Raw genomic sequence first — 24,511 nt, 5'->3', positions numbered from 1 at the left:
TTACACAAGGCCAATGATGCAAGTCTCAACTGTGCAGGAAGGACAGAACACGGACACTCCATGCTGACCAGGCAAAATCTGACATTTTATTGACTGGGTTTGCTCTGCAGTTTTTAAACTATCAACTAAATATATATATTAAAAAATTATATGTATATATATAATGTATATATATGACATTTCTGCATACCAAATATTTACAGAAGTTTATAAACAAAAAGATATGGGTGTTGGAAATTGTTAAATGTCATGCCCATGGTTTAGATAATGGCTGAGACCTAAGGTATCTAAAAATCATTTATACATGTGATATTAAAAACAAACAAATAAACACGCACATAAAACATAATGGCTGCATATGCACGCCGACCCTTAGGAGTGTTTATATATTTATATATACCCATTACATGGTTTGCATGGTATAAATCTGTTTTCTGTTTGCTCTGTGAACTAATGAAAGCAGCCTTGAATATTGAAATATTAAGTTAAGCAAGTTAGTGAGTCATTAAATACTTGAAAAAAAGCAAATATCATGGCACATGTAACACAGCAAGTCCTTTGGGTGAACATTACCAACTGTTAAACTGAGCCAAGAACAAGCTGCATACGCCTACTCCTCCTTTCATTTATATAATAACCAGAGCAGCTCAGTCAGTATAATGTAAAAGAGACATCACTGCAGGTATAAACCGATAAACAATTTACAACATACGTAAGAGAGTTTAAAAAAAAAACTGTGAGCAGTTTGTGTTATTTTTAAATACATGTGTGTATTTAGATCAATGTAACTCACTGTGTATTGCATATAACACATCAGTTGTGTTATATTTAACACAAACACAGTAATCTGTTTTTTTCTCCATAAATATAAATTAAGTAAAATTGTAAGGATTACTTCCCTTGTATGACTTTTATCTAAACTCGAAAAAGCAGTATTATATGTGTAAGAGGTAAGTTAATGGCAGTCAGAAATATGTGATAATTTAACACATGAAGCACTCAGTTGAATACTTTTTCTTCCTCAGGATAACATAGTTATCAATGTTAACACATACAGTACCATGTTAAACTGGAAGAAAAGAATAGATTTTAAAAGTGCATGTTTTTTCTTTATTCTAATTATCTAATATACTGTATATATAGAGAGTTATTTTTAAACTTGACTTACAGTATTATACAAAAACAAGAAGCAAAAGTCAAATTATTTTACTACATATTTTTGTTATAGCAACACTAGACATTTCTTCATTTGTTAGACATGCCCTTGCGGCCCTCCCCAAAAGACTACCGGCAAAGCTTATGTGAAAGGCAAATGCACATCATTATTTTGTAACAAGCTGTATACTCAAACCGATGCAAACTGTCTCAAAAAGTATTATTTATTTTTCCCAGAAAAAAAAACACAAAGAGTAAATACTAAGAGTACCACAAATACAAAGCTCAGTAATGAGTCTATCCGTTGAATTATTAAAGTATTAAAGCAATCAGTAATTACTATTCTTTTACTGAATTTTTAGTTAAATCAACTTTAAAAAAGATTTTTTCTTGTATTTTCTTCACATGATAAATGTTCACAGCCTCATCTGGGCTTTTTTATACCAGGCTGTTTATTACAGAAAGGCCGAGCTAAGAATAACTCAGAGACAGCTTCTTACATAACCCTGCAGAATATATTCTGGTGAGGATGACAGATCCTAACCATATTGAATTGGCTTTTTTTCCACCAGGCTTGAACCAGATTAACCAACATCAAATTAGATCACTGTGATGAATCTCAAATCAGCTTTTAAATCGGCTCTGCCAACAGCCTAAGTGCTTACTCTGGGGCCATGCCAAAAGAAGCAGACAGCCTCAGAACAATAGCCCAGACGTAGATTGCAGACACACCTAACCTCACATCAACGGCTCCAAAACGCACTGGAATTGGTAGGCAAATTTATTTCTACTCTGAAAAGCATGTTTGCAAATGTAATCCTTTTCAAAGAAAAAAGTATCAGGTATTTCTTTCTGTACATTGAAATTTGCCACAGCTGACAAAACATTAGCAATAAAAAGGGGTGTGATTGAATTGTAAAAAGTGACAGTAAATTTGTTTTAAATAACTACGAACCCATAATTTGTGACAATTTCAGATATTTTGGATGCATTTTTTTTATTTTTTTTTTAATGAGAGCTTTTTATAAAACCATGTACTTTTCTCCAGTGTAGCCAAAATGTCAGCCTTCACCCAGTGTGTGAGGACTCCCTGAAGTCGAACAAGTGGACGTGTATTTGTTTTTAGTTTTTCTGATCCCCTTGTCCCTGAGCTCTACTCTCAGTTTCTTGGGCTGCTTAGAGCAGTGGCAGATGGTCAGGAGGAACTGGCCATGGTGGAGTCGTAGTGGAGGTGCGGGGGCGGCCCGTAGCTTGGTGTGAGGATAGAGTGCAAGAGCTGCCTCTATTTCACCATTGCACATGTTTAGAGAGCAGAGAAAAAGACAGAGACACAGCCTGCTTGAGGGAAATGCTAATATATGCTAATATGGTAAAATTAGCATTTTACCTAAGGGAAGAGTTTATAGAGCCTTATGACGCTACCTAAGGTATGACATATTAACTGCCTTTGTAGCTCAGTGTATTTAGTGTCTGTCAGAGCTATGTAATGATACCAAAGTGACATCCCCAACATTAAAACCAAACTCTATCTTAGGGTCAAGGAAATTGTAATTTGTCCAATTATACCAATTTCAGCTAGATACATGACTATTAAGCCTTTAGCACATAACATTTAGCATAGGATTATGTGGGTGTTATGTAGCCCTATGAACACTATCATTGAGTAAAGTCACTAAAAAAAACTTAAGTGATGATTTTTTGCAAGTCATAAAACACAAGTAGCCTTTCAAATTTTTTTTTTTTTTTAGGTTTTCCTAAGACTTAGTTCGCATATAAAAAAGCAAAACTGCCAAAACTGACAGAAAACATATAGATGATTATCTTGTATTTAACTAAGTACTATTTCTTCTCTTGCGTTTTGTATGAGCCCACTTGAGGCATGAGGCATGTGATTGAGCTGCCTACATAAATACATCCCATCCCAGCTTAAGTATTTAAAACTAAGGCTCTTTATTCACACGCTCTCTTCTTAAACGCTCTGTGCTAACACACTGTTCACGTGCTCCCTGCGTACCCAAGCGCATGTCACTCTCTCAACCTCTGTTTCCCATGCCATTCACTAACAAAGCTTCTCTCACAAAGTAGACCCACAAACACAAACTGTGAAGAAACAGATCATGGGAAACAGCCTTTCAGGTCAAAAGCATCCTCAATGAATATGAACTCCAGAAGAATGAGAGACACTCTTAAAGACGCCATTGGTCTGCTGAGTGTGAATGACTGCTGAATGGCTGGTGATGATCGCTGGTAGAAGTGACTCTTCAGCTAAGTCTCATGTTTCCACAACAATTCTAATTCTTGCATTCGACTCTTACATACACTGTGTGTATGTGTGTGTATGTGTGTTTGAGAGTGAGTGAGAGAGAGAGAGAGAGAGAGTGTATGTGAAGCAGGCCAAGTAATTAGTGTCACTCCTTCTGTTTGACCCTGACCACTTTTATGACAAAAATTGCTGACACTAATTGTAATTAAATACAATTAATGCAGATTTTGGAGCTGACTGAAATAAAATTTTAAAATCCCTAAGTATTTAATTGGCACAATGAAAAAGGCAACTGAGTCTCTATGCATGCTTCAGCAAACACATACACTATCTAAATCTAATCCCGTTTTTAAATATATGTTATGATTAACAGTAAATGCAGGATTTAAAGAAATGAATTGATCAATAAATCCGTGTGATCTGTCTTTATGTAGTTTAGGCAAAATATCTTGAAACAAAGATTCTTGTAAGTTAAATTAGGTAGCTGGGTTTTAATCACATCATGTAGTAACTCTCATTTAAACAATAACTGGCAGCCGCAGGCTTTCTTTTCCTTCTGGGTTAAAAATCCTTTTGATTTAAAAAAAAAATGTTTTGGGAGTCCACCTATGCAGCTGTAAATGGCAAACCATCTTAGAAAATCAACAATCCAAACAGCGTTCTCCTAGTACTTCGGACGGCAGGAAGTTAATGCAGTTTTCTTGTAGCACAGCATTAATGATAGACTGAAAGTATGATTCAGAGAAAGTGGACGAAAGTGATGTGAGCACAGAGCTACACTCCATCCTGGTACATGCTGTATTTGTGTGCTGGGTTGAGTATTACTGCCTCTAGGGCAGATTACAGATATGAGTCATGTTACTGGTAACAGCACCAACGCCATCCTCCCACCGATCCCTCCATCCTACCACACCTCCCCTCGATTTCTTTGTACATTAGTGACTCCCATCAGTCCTGTTACTATGGAGACCCCCAAGCCCTGCACAATAAGAAAGACATGAACGGAGTCAGGATGAGAGAGCAAGATAATGTGTGACAGAAAAAGAGAGCGAAGTATAAATAGGATAGTGATAAATCAAAAAGATGAGAAGGCAAATAAAAAAGGCTGAGGTGCCAGTATCTTGTGGAGCATAAATGCATCAAAGGGGAATATGCCATTGTGATATACTTCTCACACAGGTCACATTATTCAATGCTTTGATAACAAATAACACTTCAAAAAAACATTTAATTGCCCAGATCTCAACATATGGATGCTAAAATGAAGGATATATTAGAAAAATGCATTAGGAAGGAATATTATGAGGTACAGATGAATATCACAAAAAGAAACTATGCTAGAAAAACAAATCTAAGCTAAATGGCCAGAATGCCAAAGACTCAAGGTGTTTGAAGTTAACTGCTGATGACATACAGCAGCTGTTTCCGCTCTGACCTTGGGCACCACTAATACAGCGCAATGTGTTCTAACTCAGAGCAGTGAATAGTGACATTGTGCATTGTGGGAAGTGTCCCAAAGGTGTGTGCTATAAAATTCTTCTTGGAGGGAACTCAGTATGCTGAAAGCCAGCATCAAATGTGACATTGTGAGAGGCTGCAAAGTGGTGTATATGACCCAGATCCCTAAATGGAGATTAACACTGCTAATCATTTTGCCTGCAACACTAATGAAGGAAAGTCCCCAAACACAGGGAGACTGGATAGAGGTGGAGTGGTAGCCTCACATGAAAGCTGTGAAGAAGCTATTGGTGAGTCAGAGCTGCTGCTAGTGATAATGCACATTAAGCAGCTCTGAATTGCCAGCTGCTCCGCAGAGACAACCGCCAGTTTTATACTCGAATGGAAATGGCTGGAAATCTGATTTCACTCAAACCACTTCAGGCAAATTACCTCAAACGTCTCCTAACAGTGAAAATTGATAGTTTTAGGAGAGTAAGTGGACTAAGGCTTCTCTCATATAAATACTCTCTCATTATATAATGCGCGATGAAGACTGGAATGCTCACACACTTACCTTGCACACAGAATTTAAGCTCCTTGGCATCAGTGACGGTGCTGACACACATTCTTTCCGGAAGTTTCTTACTCATTCGGTTGTAGTTGCGTCTCTTTTTGGTCTCCCCCCACAAGTTAGAACCACCATGCATGCTGGGAATATTGAGCACAGCAATCCCTTCCAGAGACGTGCTGCTGAGGTCCAGGATGATGCCATCACACTAAAAGTAAAAATTCAAATCAATCATCCATGAAAAACAATAACACACCATACTGTATAAATTCGCACATGCACAATGACATATATACAGTACAGTATATATATATATATATATATATATATATATATATATATAATTCCTTTTAATGCTACCTTACCTAAACTATCTAAGACTAATAGATAGCTTAGACTAATAGACAAATAATAAAAAAAAAGTTTAATGTGTTCTAATTAAAACCATATAAGCTTACACTTAGTTATATTTGTCTCTAACTATATTGTTCGTGTTTCACTACCCATGATCCCTTGTTAGTAAGGTTAAATATCTATCTATCTATCTATCTATCTATCTATCTATATATATCTATCTATCTATCTATATAATCTATATATATATATAATATTTTCAAATTGAAACAATAAATAAGGCATTTATAAGTAGTATATAAAAAGAATCACTGTAGTAGTATCTTGCAGGTGTGTGAATGCCTGCAGGTTTTTCTTCATGCCTGTATATGCTAAGATGCTTCTTGCCAGTAAAGTGGTTTGTTTCGGTGGTTAAGTGTTGAAAGGTACGCAGCAAATGGAGACAGATTTGAGTTTGATTAAACCATAATTACAGCTGCAAAGAATTAACTTCAAAGCAGAACTGCTTTCTCTCCATAGAAAAACAGTGGTGAAGTAATTTTGTCGCTTTTCATCTGTTTGTAACTACCTGTGTGGTGAGATAGCACAGAAACAATTCACCTCACCTGTCTTAGGTTAACTCAACAAACCTCACAAATATGACAAATTTAATTACATTAAAAAGTAGAATATGATGTTTAATGTGTACTCTACACATGAACATATGTTTTATAACATATTTGTCATTTTTCATGTGTGTGGATGAAGGTGGTATATATTTTAAATAATACCAATTTTGCCTGAAATGTCTAACTGGTGGATCCAGACTCACAGAACAACTAGTTTTTTGTACTTACTAAGTAATTTATACTAATTACTAAATAGTTACTATGTACAGTAACTATGAGCTTGGGATTAGATACAAAACTCTTGTACTCTCATATGATACATGTTATTGTATTGTAATTGTAAAAACCATTGGCGTGACTACATACAGACGGTTTTAAGAGTGACCCAGTATGTCTAGAATTACAAATACAGATCAGTTTTCCCAAAAACATTTAGCCGCAACCATGCAAACTTAAAAAGTTTTTTTCCTAAACAGGCTGAACAACCTTATGTCACAGTAATGCTAATAGTAATATTTATGAGTTGTTGTAAGTATATTATGATAACATTGTGGTTACAGCAGCGATAACATCAAACTTTCTGCATAGCAGCATAATAATTGAGAAGTAGTAGTTTATAGCTAGCAGTGTTAGTAAGCAAACAGTGAAAAAGCTTTTCTCAATAAAGATATTATATAATATCCAGAATAGCCACTAAATTAAAAATATATATATTTTACTATAAATCCAGGTTTTATTCAAGCCTTAGGTAAAATTATTTTAACCATCTGCTTAACAAGCACTACTGGGAGAGACACATTAAACAAGCCATTAAAAAAGAAGCAAAAAAGAAAAACAATAATTATATGGTACAATACAGTTCACAATAACAAGGATGTTTTGTTTAGCTTTGTATAAAACTCTTTAAGAATATTCTAAATAAACTTGAGAAAATACCCAAGGAGAAGAAGCTAAAATAATCGCATTCTGTATGATGTCAGTGACCACCATTTAAACTCAAAAATACACAAACCTAAAAAAGCTGAAAGCTGACACATTTATGACATAATGAGATGCTTCAGTGAGTATAAGAACCCACAGAGCGCAGCAATAAGAAAAGAAAAAAGCAGTTTGGGAGACTTTACGCTTCACAATCACACTCTGCAAAAAGATTTCATGAAGCGTTTTTAATTTGACAAAGCGTTCGTCAACATCCCCGACTTATGGATGTTATTGAAGTTTGAAAATAAAATTATGCTTGACCAACCATAAAGACACCTTTTTTTTTTATTTAAAAAAAACAATGAATGACATACATAAGCTTCTAAATGCAGCTTTTATAATCTCCTTATTATAACAGTCAAGATAATAAAAACACTAAGTTACATTTTTGTACAAAACAAGACAATAAATTATTATTTATTTATTTATTTTTTACATTTTATGTTAACTGTATTTAGCCGGCACAACTCTAGAGAATGTAATGTATAATAAGAAATCTGAGAATTGCTGTCCTAACATTTACATTTAGGCATTTGGCAGACATAAAAAATTAAGTTTCCATCATTGCATCGATCCTTACACTGGGTTGCTGAGTTACTAACTAAGTACCATCAGTGAAACGCTGTTGGGAATAATACTTATAATATTTAATACTTAAAAATTTTAATATTTTTTCTACCCAAGACACATATGCTTTAAGTCATTGTTTAAAGATTGCTAAAGACTCAGCTGTACGAACATCAAGAGGAAGTTCATTCTATCACATAGGTACCAGAACAGAAAAGAGTCTGGATGCATGACTTCCTCCATCTTTGAGAGGTGGTGGGAGCAGCCAAGCAGTACTGGAGGATCGGTCGGAATGTTGTCCTGTGTGGGATGACCTCTTATTGCCCATTGCCCTGACATTAGTACTGATTTCACACCGTTTATAGTACAGGAATTGTAAATTATCAAATATAATTTGTCAGACATTGTGCATAATTTATTATTACAGCACAGCTCTGACAATAGTTTGAGCTACAGGAGGATTAAAAACATGTTATTACTTGTTAGGTTATGTCTACTAAAGAGCTGTCTAATTTCAAATCTAATTAGTTGTTTTCTTTGCTTGATGCAGGCCAATAGTTTGACCCTTCTGAAATGTTGAGTTTGTTTTGGCCAGGCAATGTTCTGTATTTCCTTATAACCGCATGCCTTATCACGTTTTATCCCTTACACAAACTACTACAACCTGTCGGGTAACACATGTTGTTGATGTACCCTATACGGTGTATAACAGTTCATATTCATAGCTGCATTATTTAAACCCAGAGTGGCTCATTGCTTAACATTTTGTTTGGAATTTCTTTACACCCTTGAAATCACAGTCACACTGGGCCGCCCCTTACTAATTAAAAATATCTTATTCCCAACTATTCCTGTTATTTCCCACTTCATTCTGAGATAAAATTAGGTGTGCTCATTTCTTCATACACCTATGGCCTGGTCTAGATTACCAGAACACTGCTGACTGTGACTGTGTGCTTTGGGACGCTCATGTTGATATGTTGCCTCAACACAGTACAGACAATGATAAGATCAGCAGAACAGCCTGAAATCTGTTGTATCTTGGAAAAACCTGCTGCTGGAATGAGAAAATCACAGTTTATGTCTACATAAACATTTTTGTGTTTTATATACTGCCAGTGAAATAGCATCATGAGAGTGCATGGCACCATAGACCCTCATTTACTAGAATAAATGAACATGCCAGTTGATAGCCAAAATACTGTAGATATGTGACCTTTAGACATACTTTTTTTTTTTTTTTTTTACAGGGGTTTATGAGCTGAACTCACCTCCACTTCTACACTCTCATTTAGCTTCTTGCATGTGGCCGAAATGGTCTCCGTGGTGCCAAATTCAAAGTACCAGAGCTTATTTTTCATCCTGAAAGGAGGGTAAAAAATATATAATTAGAGACATATAAACTAATAAATATGTATTCAGGAAAAAATGAAGAAATGAACTGTTATATAAATTTGGGATGTTAATACCCTATAATCCCTTGAAACAATATAACATTGTGTGAATCACAATGCTGTCTTTTGCCAATTACACTGACGATAAGTTCAGCTAGTATCTGAATATGCAGCTGCTCTGTCATTGGAACCACAAACAAGTTTGTGTTGACACACAACCCATACACACCCGTATGCTAATGCTGGTGTGCCAACAAACACTGCGGAAAAAACGCTGCCTTGGGTTGTCAACAAATCAAACAGGTTACCCCCATTGATCTCGAGCATACAACACATTTCCAACAAGTACGGATATTTATATTCATCCCAGCCAGTAATGTGCTACAGTAACTGATCCTTGCTCTTTTAGATGGTCATAGGGACTCATTTTTGATGCTGATGACATTGGACAAACCTGAACTTATCTAAATAATGTAAGTGGATTTGTTTTTAATAGGTTAAGTCATACCAGAGAGTGTTTTGTTTTTAAATTATATCTAATCTATTTGGGGTCCAGTTACAATCTCTGATGCCCTGTGCCCTTCCTCTCGCTGCTGAAATATTGATGTGTAACCCTAAAAGCCTGGGTAGACAGGTGTGAAAGATCATGAGTGGCACTGAACACAGCTTCAATCCCAGAGAGAGAGCAGAGCAATGGGCAACAACCTGAGCATGAGATACCAAATGGACCCTGGGAGCTTGTGAGGAAGCAAACAGTGTGGAGTGGATAGAGAAAGGAGACAGGCGTTTGGTGCAGTGTGTGTGGGTGAATTTGAAAGAGTACCAGAGAGAGGAATAATTTTAGAAACTATCAGAACATTTGAATGAACACAGTACCACAGGGTCCTTTCGAATCTCCATCCTACATAAAAGTGTTGTATTTTCACTTTGCTAACAAAATAAGCAATTTACACCTATGCCTACCCAAGAGAGAGTCCAGCACAGTGGAGCACTACTGATAATGACGGTATGAGTGTTTAATCAAAGAGCCCTGGTGCATCTAGAGGCTGACAGTGCAAATGATGGATTGCATCTGTTAGTCATGAGATTTAAAGAGAACCCACAGAGCCAAACACAGAAATACCCAACCCTATATAATATAAAATACCTACACAATTTTATATAAATGCCAAAAATTATACTTCCACAGTCAAGTATATTATTGTCAGATCGACCTCATTGCTCCATTCATCCCCCATGTTAGACTACACTAACACTTTAGGCCTCCTTGTCTCTCTCACCTCCAGCAGCTTACTACCTTTACTCTCTCAAATTAAAGGATTATGAGCATATTTGAGATCACAATTAGACATGCTTTGCATTCTCAATGGGGCAAGCTGCCTAACCTCATTAGCCAGCTTCCACTTGAGAAGCCCTGTAAAAAAAACAATTAGGCCACGATTTTCTCCTGGCTTTGGAATTAACGCTTACAAAATTGAGTTTCTTTAGCAGCATGTTATCAGCATATAAGCATTCACTTTGCCAAAAGCAAAGACACCCACCCAGAAAGTTCTAAAGAATTATGTATAAAATAGGCTTTCTTTCAGAAGTAAATAGTTTTTGTTGGCACTGGTAGGTCCAGTCATCAAAAGTTAACAGGCACTCTGTAAGTCTGTTTCCTTTGTATTTCTCTGTGGTACTACAGCTTCGGGTCAGAGGAAATAATACAGTTGAATGCCTAAATGTGTCAGCAAGTGAAATTCCACCGGTCAAAGGTCAGCAAAGCTTTGGAATTACACAACTACATTACTCAGTCCTAACACACAAGCACCAAATACACACCCACACCAATATACACTTAACTCAGTGTTACCATCTCAAGATAGCCATCTCCTATAATCCCCTTAAAGGCTGATGACCTCTGGGGCTCTCTCACTCTGGGTCACTGTGGTGACCAGTCACAATGCAGCCTAGTACTCCAGTAACTGATCCTAATCTAGTTAGGCAATCTAGACTGCCTCCGGGTGATGTATGATGGGATGGAGTGTTGGGCAGCCTGGAGGGTGTTTTGGACATTTAAAATGAGTTGGGGGAGGAGAGAGCAGTGTGAATGTCCACATTGACCATCCGCTCCACCTTTCCACATGACTGATTTCCATCCATTTCTATACAAGAGATGAAGGACATAATCTAAAATACAGACTAATATGCCCATTTTCAATTTAATGGTAGCATTTTAATTGATTTTTTAAATAATTTCTTCTACTATTTTTCATTTTCAGGTACTATATCATCCTTCTAAACCCTTGCTTTAGTCTGTAATTTGAGCCTCACACCTACATCCTGAACCTCTGACCTTGCAGTTGCAGGCTTTCACAATGTGCTACTGTTTCAATTTGCTTTAGATCAACACAGTTACTCCTGATAAAGACTGAACAGTGCCTTGAATTGTTAACAATGGCAAGGACCAAATGCACAACATGGTCAACAAGCTATTTTCAGTGAAATGTAAAGCTAGTGTCACATATTAGACATTAAGTTGCATACACAAAGCTCTGCAGCTCCACAGAAAAATGCAAAGGCAAAGCAGAGGGATGACTCAGGTCTGAGTTCAGGTAGCCTGTGGTGTGTAACAGCCCCTTGCAGAGTGTATAAGATGTAGAAGCAGTAAGAGAGAGGCGTGAGGCTTTGTCGGGCTGTTCTTTTGGCAGGAAAAGAGGGAAGGAGTATATTTATCCCTCAACACCACAGGCATGGACCAGCAGGGAATTACACGTTCCAGAACACAGCCACACTGGGTCTCTTCTGGACCCTGGCTCGCACGCCAGCACGCACGCACACACACACACACACACACACACACACACACACACACCTACATATATATGCAGTCATCACACTCATACACTCATTGGCACATGGCACACTCACACACAATGCAAACACAGACATATGGCTTATGAAACCCAAGCTGGTATGACAAGCAGAGGCTGGTGTTAGGGCCATATTTGGTATTTTCCTCTCTAATGTCACATGATTGTTAGACCTTATTCTGAAAACCCTCAATCTATGCTATTTAAATCAATGGCTCATGGAGGACAATAGACACTAAAAGATAGGTTAAGATTGAATAAAGGATTGTCATCCATTTGAATTAAGTTATTTATTTTAGCTATGAATTGACAAATAATTTGTAAAAAATGTATTACTGTATTAGTGGTTTTATGGAAATATGATTAAGAGTACTCTAAGCAGTCTTGAAATTTGTTTATTATTTTTGCCAGTAGGGTGTGTACCTTAGACCACTGTCCTTTTCATTGTCATTTCAACAATACTGAGAATGCACTGTTCTGAGATCAAAAGCAAAGTGAATAACTGACTGCATCACTGAGCACAACATAATGTGATAATAATCAATACCTCACAACAAGGCCAACATTCAGCACTGCAATACTAACCTTAACCCACACCCACACCGATCATATGTAAAATTTAATGCATATAAACAATGTGAAATATACAAGGAAAAAAATTTTTGTAAAAAAAATAAAATAAAACCATACATTAATAACTATGTAAAATTATTCTGTAAAAATTTAAAAAGAAAAATCTTCCCAACACTTTCCATGAAGACCATGTATAATGTACGGTATGCACAGTAAAATGCTATATTGCATTTATAAGACATTGTACTGAAACTCAGGATCAATGCGCATAGTGCCACAAGTGTGCAAAGTTGTCACAGACTCACTAAGACATTCCCTGATTCTTTCTTTAAGAAGTACATCACTGTATAATATTTTCATAGACATTACTGATTATTGACAGACAAATGATGTTATAATCAAATTGGTTATCAACATATCTAATCGTAATATAGTTGTAAAGTTCCATTTGTGAGTTGTAGGTAAAGCGAGACATAAATATAATTTATTATTTATATCACTGACATATTCTTTAATAAAACAATAACTTTTTTTTTACTTATATATTTTAATGATGTCTCATTAAATATACATAGAATACACTGATTAAACATAATGCAATATGGAATTTGTTTGGTATTTGTGCCAAACGGTATTACAAGCACTACTTACATACATTACGGTAATAATATGTCAGTATGCATAATACAAGTAGCTAGAAAGTGCCGTCTATCTATCTATCTATCTATCTATCTATCTATCTATCTATCTACTATATCTACTGTATTACCTTATTTTACCCTTAGTTCAGAAGGTGTTTGATAATATGATCATTCTAATATGAGCATATTACCATGAGTGTGTGATTTGCCTTGCAGCCAGCAATATTGTTCATACTGCTACGCATCTGACAAATCAGTTTTGCACTGAGATATAATTTGAAAACAAACACTGTAGCTCTTACTTATGACCTCTTATTACACAGTGCCTTTGAGTTCTCAATTTTAATTATTGAGTATGTACTACTGTGTTTTATTTCTTACATTCTGTATACCGTTAATTTGGAATTTCAATAAATAAAGTGAAAAATACCAGCTGGGGACACTTTGAAAAACACCTACACTAATAAATTCTTCTATAAGGCTCTATATAAGACTGCATAAAATAAATATAATTTTACATTCATTTAATTTATAAACCTAAACACCCATACAGAAGTAAAAGGACATCCATAGTTTTATGAAAAAGTGTGTGCTTCACAATGTGTTACCATTATTATGACTATACATTTTTTCTTTTTTTTAGATTGGAATATACACATTTTTAAGCCTAGAAGTGAAAATTCTCTGGATTATCCCTGAGACAAATAGCTTGGAAAAAGAAGAAGCCACATTACTTTAATGTCATTTAATATGGGTAGATACGTCCGCAATTTAGGAATAGCAAGACTAGATCTGGACTAAACTAGCTAAATCAGTTAGTTTGGTTTCATTACACTATTACTGTGTAAAGCATTAGAATATGATTATAACGCTTTTGTCCCACTATTGATATAAAAACCAACATTATTTTAATTGACAAGACACAACAATCTATTTTAAAGAAATGTTCCCCTATTTTCCTTAAATACAAATGAAGCTGAACATTTACAAGAGCCATTAGTCTATTTAGTCTAGTCTAGTCATTCCACTAGCCACTCATGCATGCCTGAGAGGTTTAGTGTATAGGGGGCACACACTAAAGCTCTCAGGCATGCATGATTGGCTAGTGCTGCGGTGATTGACAGAAGTAAATGCCTAACTTTACATAAAGAAAAATGGCTGCTGAGGACATTTTTCCATAGCATAATGACATGTTGTGTCATTATATTCCTTGTACAGTTGTACCCTCAATGTATGCTTTAGAATAATTCATGTTGCATAGTTTTGAAGAAATTTATAGCATTCTTTGCCCAGAAATAGTTCAATCACAGCACTCTGACTATCCTTGCACATAATGCCTCATAAAGCCTTGAGGATAGAAATGTCAAGCTATACTGACCATATTCTAATGTAGGATTTAGATGGGGCTACATAGGCTTTTTTATTTTTCAAAATTTGCAGCATCTGATTAGAGTACAGCAGAATACAGCACCATCACTTCAAAGCAGGCTAGGTTCAGCCACTGTAAAGATCATTAGAGGCTCAAAATACCCCCTTTTTTTGGTACTGATAGTGGTCACTTGTGCTGTTTAAGTATTAGCCACAATGCATTGCATACAGTGCATCCAGAAAGTATTCACTTTTTCCACATTTTGTTATGTCACAGACTTATTCTAAAATAGATTAAATATTTTTTTCCCAGAATTCTACACACAACACTGCATAATGACAACTTTAAAAAAGTTTACTTAACATTTTTGCAAATTTATAAAAATAAAAAAAATTGAGAAGGCACATGTACATAAGTATTCACAGCCTTTGCCATCAAGCTCAAAATTGAGCTCAGGCGCATCCTGTTTCCCCTGATCATCCTTGAGATGTTTCTGCAGCTTAATTGGAGTCCACCTATGGTAAATTCAGTTGATTGGACATGATTTGGAAAGGCACACACCTGTCTATACAAGGTCCCACAGTTGACAGTTCATGTCAGAGCACAAACCAAGCATGAAGTCAAAGGAATTGTCTGTAGACCTCAGAGACAGGATTGTCTCGAGGCTCAAATCTGGGGAAGGTTACAGAAACATTTCTGCTGCTTTAAAGGTCCCAATGTGTGGTGGTTACCGACACATAGGGCTCCAACAGCTTTTCTATTCAGACTATGTTATCAAATACTGGCGATACTTTAAATTGTATTTTAATGTAGTAGTATAGTTAGTCTATATAGATATATTTTTTTAGAAATAGCAAAGAGAATTTACAGTAATAAATGGTAATAGTAAATATGTTGTAGATAATATCAGTGAATATTATAACTAACCAACTATAAGTTTAATTTTACGACCATAAAAAACATGGACATGTAAATATCTACATATTTAGATTAATTTATATACAGTATGGTTAAATTCTTGAATAAGGGGTGTGGATTATTTCTGAGAGAATGACTTGGACAGTAGTTCTGGCTGTGAAATAATTGCTACATTTATAGCAATGTAATTTAACAAAGAAAACACTAAATCATTTATATGATGAAGGGTTTTTGTAAGGAAACAATTTAACATTTTTTGAAAAGGTTTCTAGTGTCATTACTTTGTAACCACCAATAAGCTTGCAAACATGGAAAGTCTTCAGAAGAGAGCAGTTAGCATTTTCGCTAGCATTTCCACATTTCAGATGAAATTAAAGCAACAAGTACAAGTATGTTAAAAAAATCAGTTTACATTCTATTTATTTTTCTTCTGACTTTAACTGTCCTTAATAATAGATGACTAGTTTCCCTTGCACTGCCCTGCAAGCTTTGGATTCTGCATTAAGAAGACATGCATTACATAGCAGTTAATTACAAAGTGACATCCACGGTACCTCTTCCTGCTGCTTGGCCAGAAGCGGCATTGTGCTCATTCTGATAATGACCCTGACAGTTTTCAAAGAGGATTGAAATAAAGGTGCTCTTATTTATCAGGCTTTTACGTGTCAAAGTTCCTTTTTGAAGTTCACAAGGCCAACTAACTCCAACACTGTCATTGTGTTTGTGGACGCTGACTAATACAGTACAAGTTTAGGTTCCTGATCACTTTTTACTTGTAAATAAAATAAATAAGACCCCTGAAACATACTGTATGTGAAGAATGAAATATCAGACGTCACAAGCTATACAAACTAGAAAAGTTCAAGAAGTCAGACAAAAAAAGGCTGGTTATATAAAACTGCTACACATTATAAACTGGTTGCAATTTCTGTTCAGTAACCAAGCAACAGTTATCAATTTTTGCCAGGTGGGGGGCTTTATTCACACACTGATTTCAGTGATTTGGCCAGTAAATAAAGCTGTGGCCACAAGAGGCACAGTACAACAGAGTTGTTAGTGAGACCAGAAATAGCATATTATTCCAGCTTTTTTATGATATAAAATATTATATTATATTTATATATATATTAATACTGATGTAATTTTGCACTAATTTTGCCTTTGTGTATGTAAAGCATTCAGGGTGGACAGAAAGTGTTATAAAAATACAAAACGTATATAAGAACCTTTACCTGCTGTTGAACTTTTCAGGATGTTTTTCTCTCATCAAGTGGAATCGGTGAGCTATTGATGCATCCTACAAAAGCAGAGAAAAAGATTAGCTAATATACAAGTTAGACAGAAGTGTAGGCTTTGCCCATTTAGGCACTAGAGCAGAAAGCATGCACTACTACATGGCTGTGTATAAACAGTTTTTGGACTCTAAATCACACATTATGAGCTGAAAATAAATTGTTCCCTTGGGCTTAAAAGCACAATAATTACATTGCTGAGACAGAACTGAGACATGTCTGCCTTTTGCCCCTAGGAAATATAGATGTCTATAGCTTCATGCAAACCTGAACCAGAACCAGTTTTAACATATCCCATGTCTTAGCTCTGTGGCTTAAATAGTTGTTTCCTATTTTGCGGTGATTGGATTTTGTGCAATGAATATAACTCCCCCTTTAAAATGAAGCATGCTCACATTTTTAGGGTAAAGAGAGGAAGAGGTAAATGAAAGCATTATTTTTGTGGTCTCATGAAAAGATATTTCAGCAGATAGTCTGGTCAGACAGGAAAAAGCACAAAGGCCAGTCAGGGGCCAAAGAATGACTTAATAAATAAGTGACAGTGTCAAGCAGACAAAAACATTCCAGGAACATTGGATGAGGGAAGGTAGAGACAAATGAAAACTGACAACATGAACATCATAGCATTAATCATAGCAAAACAAGAAAAAAGTCTCATTAATATAAAACTCTTTCTCTTGTGCATGTTCATGAGTTTTAGCACAATAATAGCAACTGTAAAAAAAAAAAGTTATGGCCACTGTTCATCATTCTCTTCATTACAAAATTATTTCATCATATTATATATATTTTAACAGCTGTCTTCGCTTTTTAGATCAGGTTCTAAGTAAGACTAATCAAGGGTAATAACCAATAACTAATAAAAAAAAACACTATTTCTTTCTTAAAGTGTACTTATTTAAGAAAAATAAATAATATTATGCACATGGTATAACTCCATTTCCTGTCTGCTCAGGTGTGGACATTAAGCACCTATCTCATTTAGAATGCAATGATGAAAAATTTCATTAAATGTTCAACAGTAACAAAGCTAATTTTATTTTTGACAATAAACCTATCAAATATGTTTTTAAATAGTGAATTAAAAATGGACTGAATTACTCAAGCTTGTGTGATATAATGATCCAATGATGGTCAATATTCCTTCTATAAAATCACTAGTCTACAGTGTAATGAGTCATGATGTTAATTTTCGGTTTAATGATATGAGCTCATTGTCTTAATCATTCTCCTTTAGGAAACATAACTCTTGAGGGGCAGGGGTATGTTTAATGAAACTATATAATTCATTTATCAACTGAGAATTTTAATTTATCTTTAGCTTCCAGCTTTTTTGTTGAACATCAATCATTTACACTCATTTGCTTGAATAATTTTTTTTTTTTTAAATAAACAACAGAGACAGAACATGAGAGAGATAAAATAGCAACATAAACGCACATTTACTTTGAGACCTGGACTTGATGTAATGTGGATCATCAAAAAAGTGGGCATGCTCTCTATGATACATGGCAAAAAGAAACTAGGGTGACAAGTCCTGCACTCTAGCTCACATAGAACTGCAAGCAGTGTGGTTTTAAAAGACTTGATTTTGGTGAGGCAGGACATTAATAACAACATAACCTTAGACAAAAATTAATTCAAGAAGTTACTACACTTGACTTATGGTATAGGCCACTAGTAAATATTTAGCAAAACCGCTTACTGGGCAGCTGAGGTATAACATGCTACTATCCATCATGTTTTGGTTTTACACCTTTCTTCAACTGTGTTATATTAGGTGTTATTGCCAAGTTTCACCAAAGTTCACAGGCCAACTAGATCTTGTGAACCACACAGCTGACCACACTGTTGACTCCTCACTCTCGCATTAATTTATTACCCTAATCTGCATGGACCTTGACATTACCTCTAACTTGCACTATAGACTTTTTGCACTACTGATACTGTTTCTAACTGCTACAAGTTGCACATAACAGGTTGCACTATATTTCTTAATTTGTTTTTATCTGATTATTTATTTTCCTTTTTGGGATTAACATTTTTTATACTTTGTTTTTTCATTTTATTTGTTCTACATTATTCTTGCTGTTTTGCATTGTACTATTTGTAGCATTGGTGTTATGCATCTTTTGGAATTAACGTTTAAGACAAACCAGGATTCCTGCAGAATGATAGACCACAGTTATAAATGTACCAACCATACTTTTTTCTCTATACAATTCACTGCTACACTAATAAACTTAACCCAAAATTTCACTTGTGCTTGGATACCATTAAGGTAGAAAGTACTGGGGAGCCATGATCGGACTGTCTGATTCACATCGTCGTCACTGCTGAATCGCTGGCCTTCCAGGTCCAACTAGGTGAAAATGGCTTGGAGCATGGTCAGCACTGTATGGGGGATGTGGCAGTTACTCCAGGCCAAGTTCCTGTAATGTGCAAGTGGTGCAATGGGCAGTATGAAGTTGTGCAAACCAGGCCAATGTTTACAGAAACGACTACAGTGGCTCTGAGCCACCTCGACCGAGATCCCCTGCAAATGTAGATCGCTTTTAGGCCTTCATTCATCCCATTCTGGTCTTAATGGTTTATACATATTTTCCCCTTACATTTCATAATGATTTTTCCTAATTTTTCTTTGACTCTGTAAAGTTGCTTTGCGCCAATGACAATTGTTAAGGGTGCTATATAAATAAATAACTTCATTAATTAATCAATCAAAATGTTCATAACAGTTTGACTTGAACATGGTTATGGATAAATGGATAGATGGAATTCTGATTCTTTTAAGAAGTTAAATCTGCATTTGTTAAATGGCTGCCCAAATTTCCACCACTGGAGAAAACCAAAGCAAAGCATCTTTTTTGACAGCTTTTTTAAACTGCTTAACTCCATTATTCATATATTTATATATTTATTATCGACGCTGTTTGCTTCATGTATTACCTATCAGGTTTGAAATACATACAAACAAAATGCTTCAATGAGGACTGATACTTATGGTTAAATGAATTCATGACACACTGAACAAACAGCGTCAGAGGTTGTTTGCTGCTTCCTTGTCTAGCAACACACTGTTGTCACAGCGATGTTGTCTCAAGGGTACGTGCTGCTGTCAACCACTAAACCTTGATTAAAATCAAAGCAGCAGAGCCAAAGAAGAGAAGCCAATTGATAAGTCAGGCTTCTAACTGTAACAGATCCATCCCTATATTTAGATGCAGGCATGCACCAAGTCAAGGGAGCTTAAAAGTCACCACATCCTTTAGCAGGCCCAATCTCAAATAATGCATACACACACACCGCCTGTCTCAGCGAGTGACATGGAGCTGGGTCTAAGCGTCTCATGGTGCACACTGTTTCACTCTCTCAGACAGACAGGAAGTGAGCGAGCGCAGGATTTGCAGGGTTTGATAGCTGACGATGCGCTGATGAAGCCACGAACGGACCAGGCTACGTTAGCACCTGTGCTGGCTTCCTGCCTGGCTCTGCAGGTGCAGTGATGGGAGAAACAGAAAACATGCAGTGTTTGGTAGGGGGGGAAACAACTTTGGGTAGCAGCAGAACACATATTTTAAGTGTAGCATTATATATGCTAGATTATTTACAAGTTACAGAATACTTGCACCACCACAATAATTGTTTGAGCAGTTTTATTAAAGATTGTTGATGTATAAATACAAGTACTTTAGTAACATTTTAGGTACCTTCTATCCCACAAGAAAGAATACTAGTTATAAGTTTTTTAGCCTGCATTGGGTCAAACTTAGCTTTTTAAAGTAGATGTACATTACCAGTCAAAAGTTTGGACACATCTTGCAATTATCAATACTTGCAATTATCAGTATAATTAAACAATACTGGAAAGTTCACATGCCATGAAATAACATATGGAATTAGGTAATTAAGTAATGACGGTTATTGTATGACACTTAGATCAGCTGTTCTTAAATAGATTTTGCAAGAACATTATCGTCAAGAGCATTTGCAAAAACCATCGAACACCATAATTAATCTGGCTCTCATGAAGACCAAACCTTACCTCTGCTACAGAGGAAAAATTCATTCAGTTTTACCTGTTCTTGACGAGGGCTTTACAGAGCATAAAAAATTGTACTGGTACTGTATATCATGTATTGTGTCTACAGCAAGCTACATATTTGTGACTGAAAAAGGCCAAGACAGCTAATATCATGGGATGATGTGACACTAAGTGACACTACCCTACAGTGTACCACAATACACATCTAATATTTGGCAGCATGTCTTTAAATATATGACACAGTGCAGTGACATTTCAAGCTGGACACCAGTGAAGGCTTTTTTGATTTTGCTGTTTGAACCTTTTCAGTATGGGGTCACTGGGGAAAGACTGAAGACAAACAACCCACTCACGTATCAGAGAATGTCACTCACATCAACAGTGGGGTAAGTTAACACGTCAGCCCTCATTTTTACAACTTTCAGACACAGATGGTCTATACTGATATATGCTAGCACTTTACTTGAAGTCTTCCCTGACAGCCAATGTAAATATTTAAAAAGGCATAGTCATCAATTTTAAACTCGTGTTGATAACACCTGAGACAAAGTGACATGATTTCTTTTTTTACATAAAGCAGTGCTATGACAGTTTCCACACTGACTTTCATAGAACAGCAAATCAACTGACACTATGTCAGTATAATTCTGATCAGTCTCACACTGGTAAACATAAAAGCCATTCTTGGATACATTTAAAGTGAGAATAAAAAATTGTGAAAAAAATGCATGTGTCTGTTGTGACCAAGGAATTGAAACATATCCATGTACAGGAATGGAAATGTTGTAATATACATAGTTAGATATATATAGTTAGTAACCTAGTAACCAGTGTAAGGTACTATCCAATGCCGGAAACTTCAAAGCACTTTTGTAAGTTGCACCGGATAAGTGTACCTGCTAAATGTCTAAATGTAAATGTAATTCAAATCAACATGTGACATTTTCAGTCAGTATAAAAAATTAATTGCTTTATCACTCTTAAGTCTTTTAAAAGACGAATTGGAACTCTGCTGGTGTCCTCTGGGTTCAGTACCTTAGTTCTGTTTTTAGCTGCTGATGACTATTGTGAGAAATTGGGAGCGGTGTTAACCACTTTTCTGAACGGCTGGATTAAAAATTGCAATCCAATCCAAAAAACTTTTTATCCATTTCATGTCACTTGTCATAAATGGCTTATGCAGGTGTCATGTAGCCCTTTGAATGCCCTCATGGAATGAAGTGTTTCCCTTATTTTTGAGTGATGTCATCGTTTCTCAATAAAGGTGACAGTATGTTCCTAACCCCTCCCATAAGGCAAGGAATATTTGTCACTTGGGACCCCCTGCCCTGCACAGTGAACTTTTCCTTGGCAGAACATAAAGGCCAACTCAAGAAGGGCTTGATAATTAACTGTTGGCCCAGATCTGGTGTGTCTGGAGTAGAAAAAAAACAAACTCTCCAGAGGTCACCAACACACTTTATAAGTGTTTCTTACACACAGTTGTCTCAGACATCCACACACACATGCGCACACATAGGCAGTTCATGCCCACCCACTGTATAAACACTCTTCTGAATCATGAATGTGAGACTCCATAGTTTAGCATTCAGCCTCATTTAACCGGATTCAAGTCATTAGCCAATTACTAAAGTCTTAAAAGGCTGCTTTAAAAAAGCTTAGACAGTCAACATTACACATTTGCGAGAGTAGGTGCAAATTTTAAGAACAATTTTATGTGGTGATATTTAGGTCCCAGCGACTGGCCACCATGTTACTGTTAACCTGTGTTTTTTATAGAATACACACCTGGAATGAATCATCAGCCAGGTAATAACTGTATTTTTTGCATTTGGTTTTCGTGTTTGGTTAAGGGGAGTCCTGTGTTTTTTCTCTCTTTAAGATTCTCAAGATGTTACTCAGCACAGCCATTCGTTACAGCAGTAACCTGGTCTAAACCTGGCGACCAAACACTTCCTGACACTGATACTTCCTCTGACCTTCAGCCTGTGCCAGACACACACACACACACACACACACACACACACACACACACACACACACACACACAGAGCAGCAGTATAAGGCAAACATGCTTATCATAATGTTGTTTCCTGTCTGTTTCTGATCCCTGATTACTCCTCTAACCATGGCAGCCTCTTGCAGCAGTAACCCCACTACATGTTGGAGCTGTTAGACTGCACAGCGAATATGAAGCTAAGGCTACTGAACTCGTCTGAAATCAGCAAAATTAGGGGAAAAACTGAGAGTGACATGATACTAAGAAGAACATGATACCAGGGCTATGCTTCAACCACTGCCAATCTGGGAGGAAAGAACAGGGACACAGATAGCTTGTTGATGGCAGGAGATGAGGTTAGATTTCATCTGCTAGGCCTAAGGGAGCAGACCTGTGCTGGGGGCAGAGCAAGGTAACATGTGTTTAATGCGTGCTGGTGGTTCGCTTTTTAATTTCCTAGGACATTTTCTTTCCAGATTGGAGAAAGCTGATCAAGCAGCAAACATGTTTCAGCAGGATTACTACACTGTATTACAACACCATAGAAATGTCTGGGAAATTATATTCATAACCCAGTGGTAAAACTTTACTAGGATCTCACTCATTATTATTCCTCATCAAATTTTCTAATGTTTCAAAATCAAATTGTCATCTGTTTCTTTTTGTCATTGCAGGGCCTGTTGGTCACGTGGCTATAATCAAGAGTATTGTGTATGTTCCTGATCAGTTTGTCTATTTAGGGTCTGGATGTTCATTAGGTCTTGTGCTCGTTTGAATGTTTTTGACTGTTATGGTTATCTGATATAGTTTGATTTCTATAGTATTATGCTCCATCATAATACTTGTATTTATAGTTTCTCTACCCATGTTATAAAGTGTCCATGTCTATGCTTGTATGTTTCACAATGCTTATTAAACAAAAAGCGTGCACTTGTATCCCCTTTCATGTCATTAATTCTAGACAGAATTCTAGACCATAAAGTGGATACAGCAGACATCTTCTGCCAAAGCAGGTCTGGAAGCAGATCAATAAGATGAGAGGCTTCTGTGGGTCTTTTGAGAGATGACGACGCAACCTTCTCATCCAAGTTTCTGCCAGAGACTGACAGGACAGCCTCACAAGTGACATTCAAGCCTGTGGGAGAAAAGGAGGTTTCTGTATCTAGCCTACTTCTGCCTCTGACTCATGCACTGAGGTCAAGGTCAAGGTGGCCACCTGGTACTGTTGAGGCTGTTGTGCTGTCTCCCTGCCAAGCTAAGAATATTGCTCTGCCACCATTGCCCCTTAAGGACATCACTTCACCTTACTGCTTTGCTTGGCCTCAATACCTCTACTGCTTCATGGTGTATGCCCATCCTCTCTCTTGCAATATCCAAAACTTTATTTTCTTCTCTTGCTTCATTAGAAATATCTCTACCAGCTTTGGCTTTGTAGGCGCCGGTGCCCTGCTTTCAAATGACATAAAATCTAAGCCTGAAGTCTGAGCGTAAA

The 24,511-nt window shown here is 36.4% G+C and overlaps 1 protein-coding gene and 1 long non-coding RNA gene across 6 annotated transcripts in view; one reads left to right on the top strand and one right to left on the bottom strand.

Annotated features, from left to right (window-relative positions):
* LOC128523904 (diacylglycerol kinase beta) overlaps positions 1 to 24,511 on the bottom strand; it is a 94,409-nt gene that overhangs the window by 6,980 nt on the left and 62,918 nt on the right. For all 5 annotated transcript variants that reach the window (XM_053496093.1, XM_053496092.1, XM_053496094.1 and 2 more), the window contains 3 exons: positions 16,916 to 16,980; positions 9,208 to 9,298; positions 5,433 to 5,634 (listed from right to left, as the gene is read on the bottom strand). In XM_053496093.1, coding sequence (XP_053352068.1) covers positions 5,433 to 5,634; positions 9,208 to 9,298; positions 16,916 to 16,980 — 358 coding nt within the window. The remainder of the gene's footprint in view (positions 1 to 5,432; positions 5,635 to 9,207; positions 9,299 to 16,915; positions 16,981 to 24,511) is intronic.
* LOC128523905 (uncharacterized) lies at positions 1,465 to 23,023 on the top strand. The gene is made up of 3 exons (XR_008360467.1): positions 1,465 to 1,926; positions 21,330 to 21,406; positions 22,903 to 23,023. It is a non-coding gene; the product is annotated as an uncharacterized LOC128523905 (long non-coding RNA).

Source organism: Clarias gariepinus, chromosome 5, assembly GCF_024256425.1.
Source record: "Clarias gariepinus isolate MV-2021 ecotype Netherlands chromosome 5, CGAR_prim_01v2, whole genome shotgun sequence".
NCBI lineage: Eukaryota > Metazoa > Chordata > Actinopteri > Siluriformes > Clariidae > Clarias > Clarias gariepinus.
Note: the sequence above shows the minus strand (reverse complement) of the source record. Positions and strands in the feature narration are given on the sequence as shown.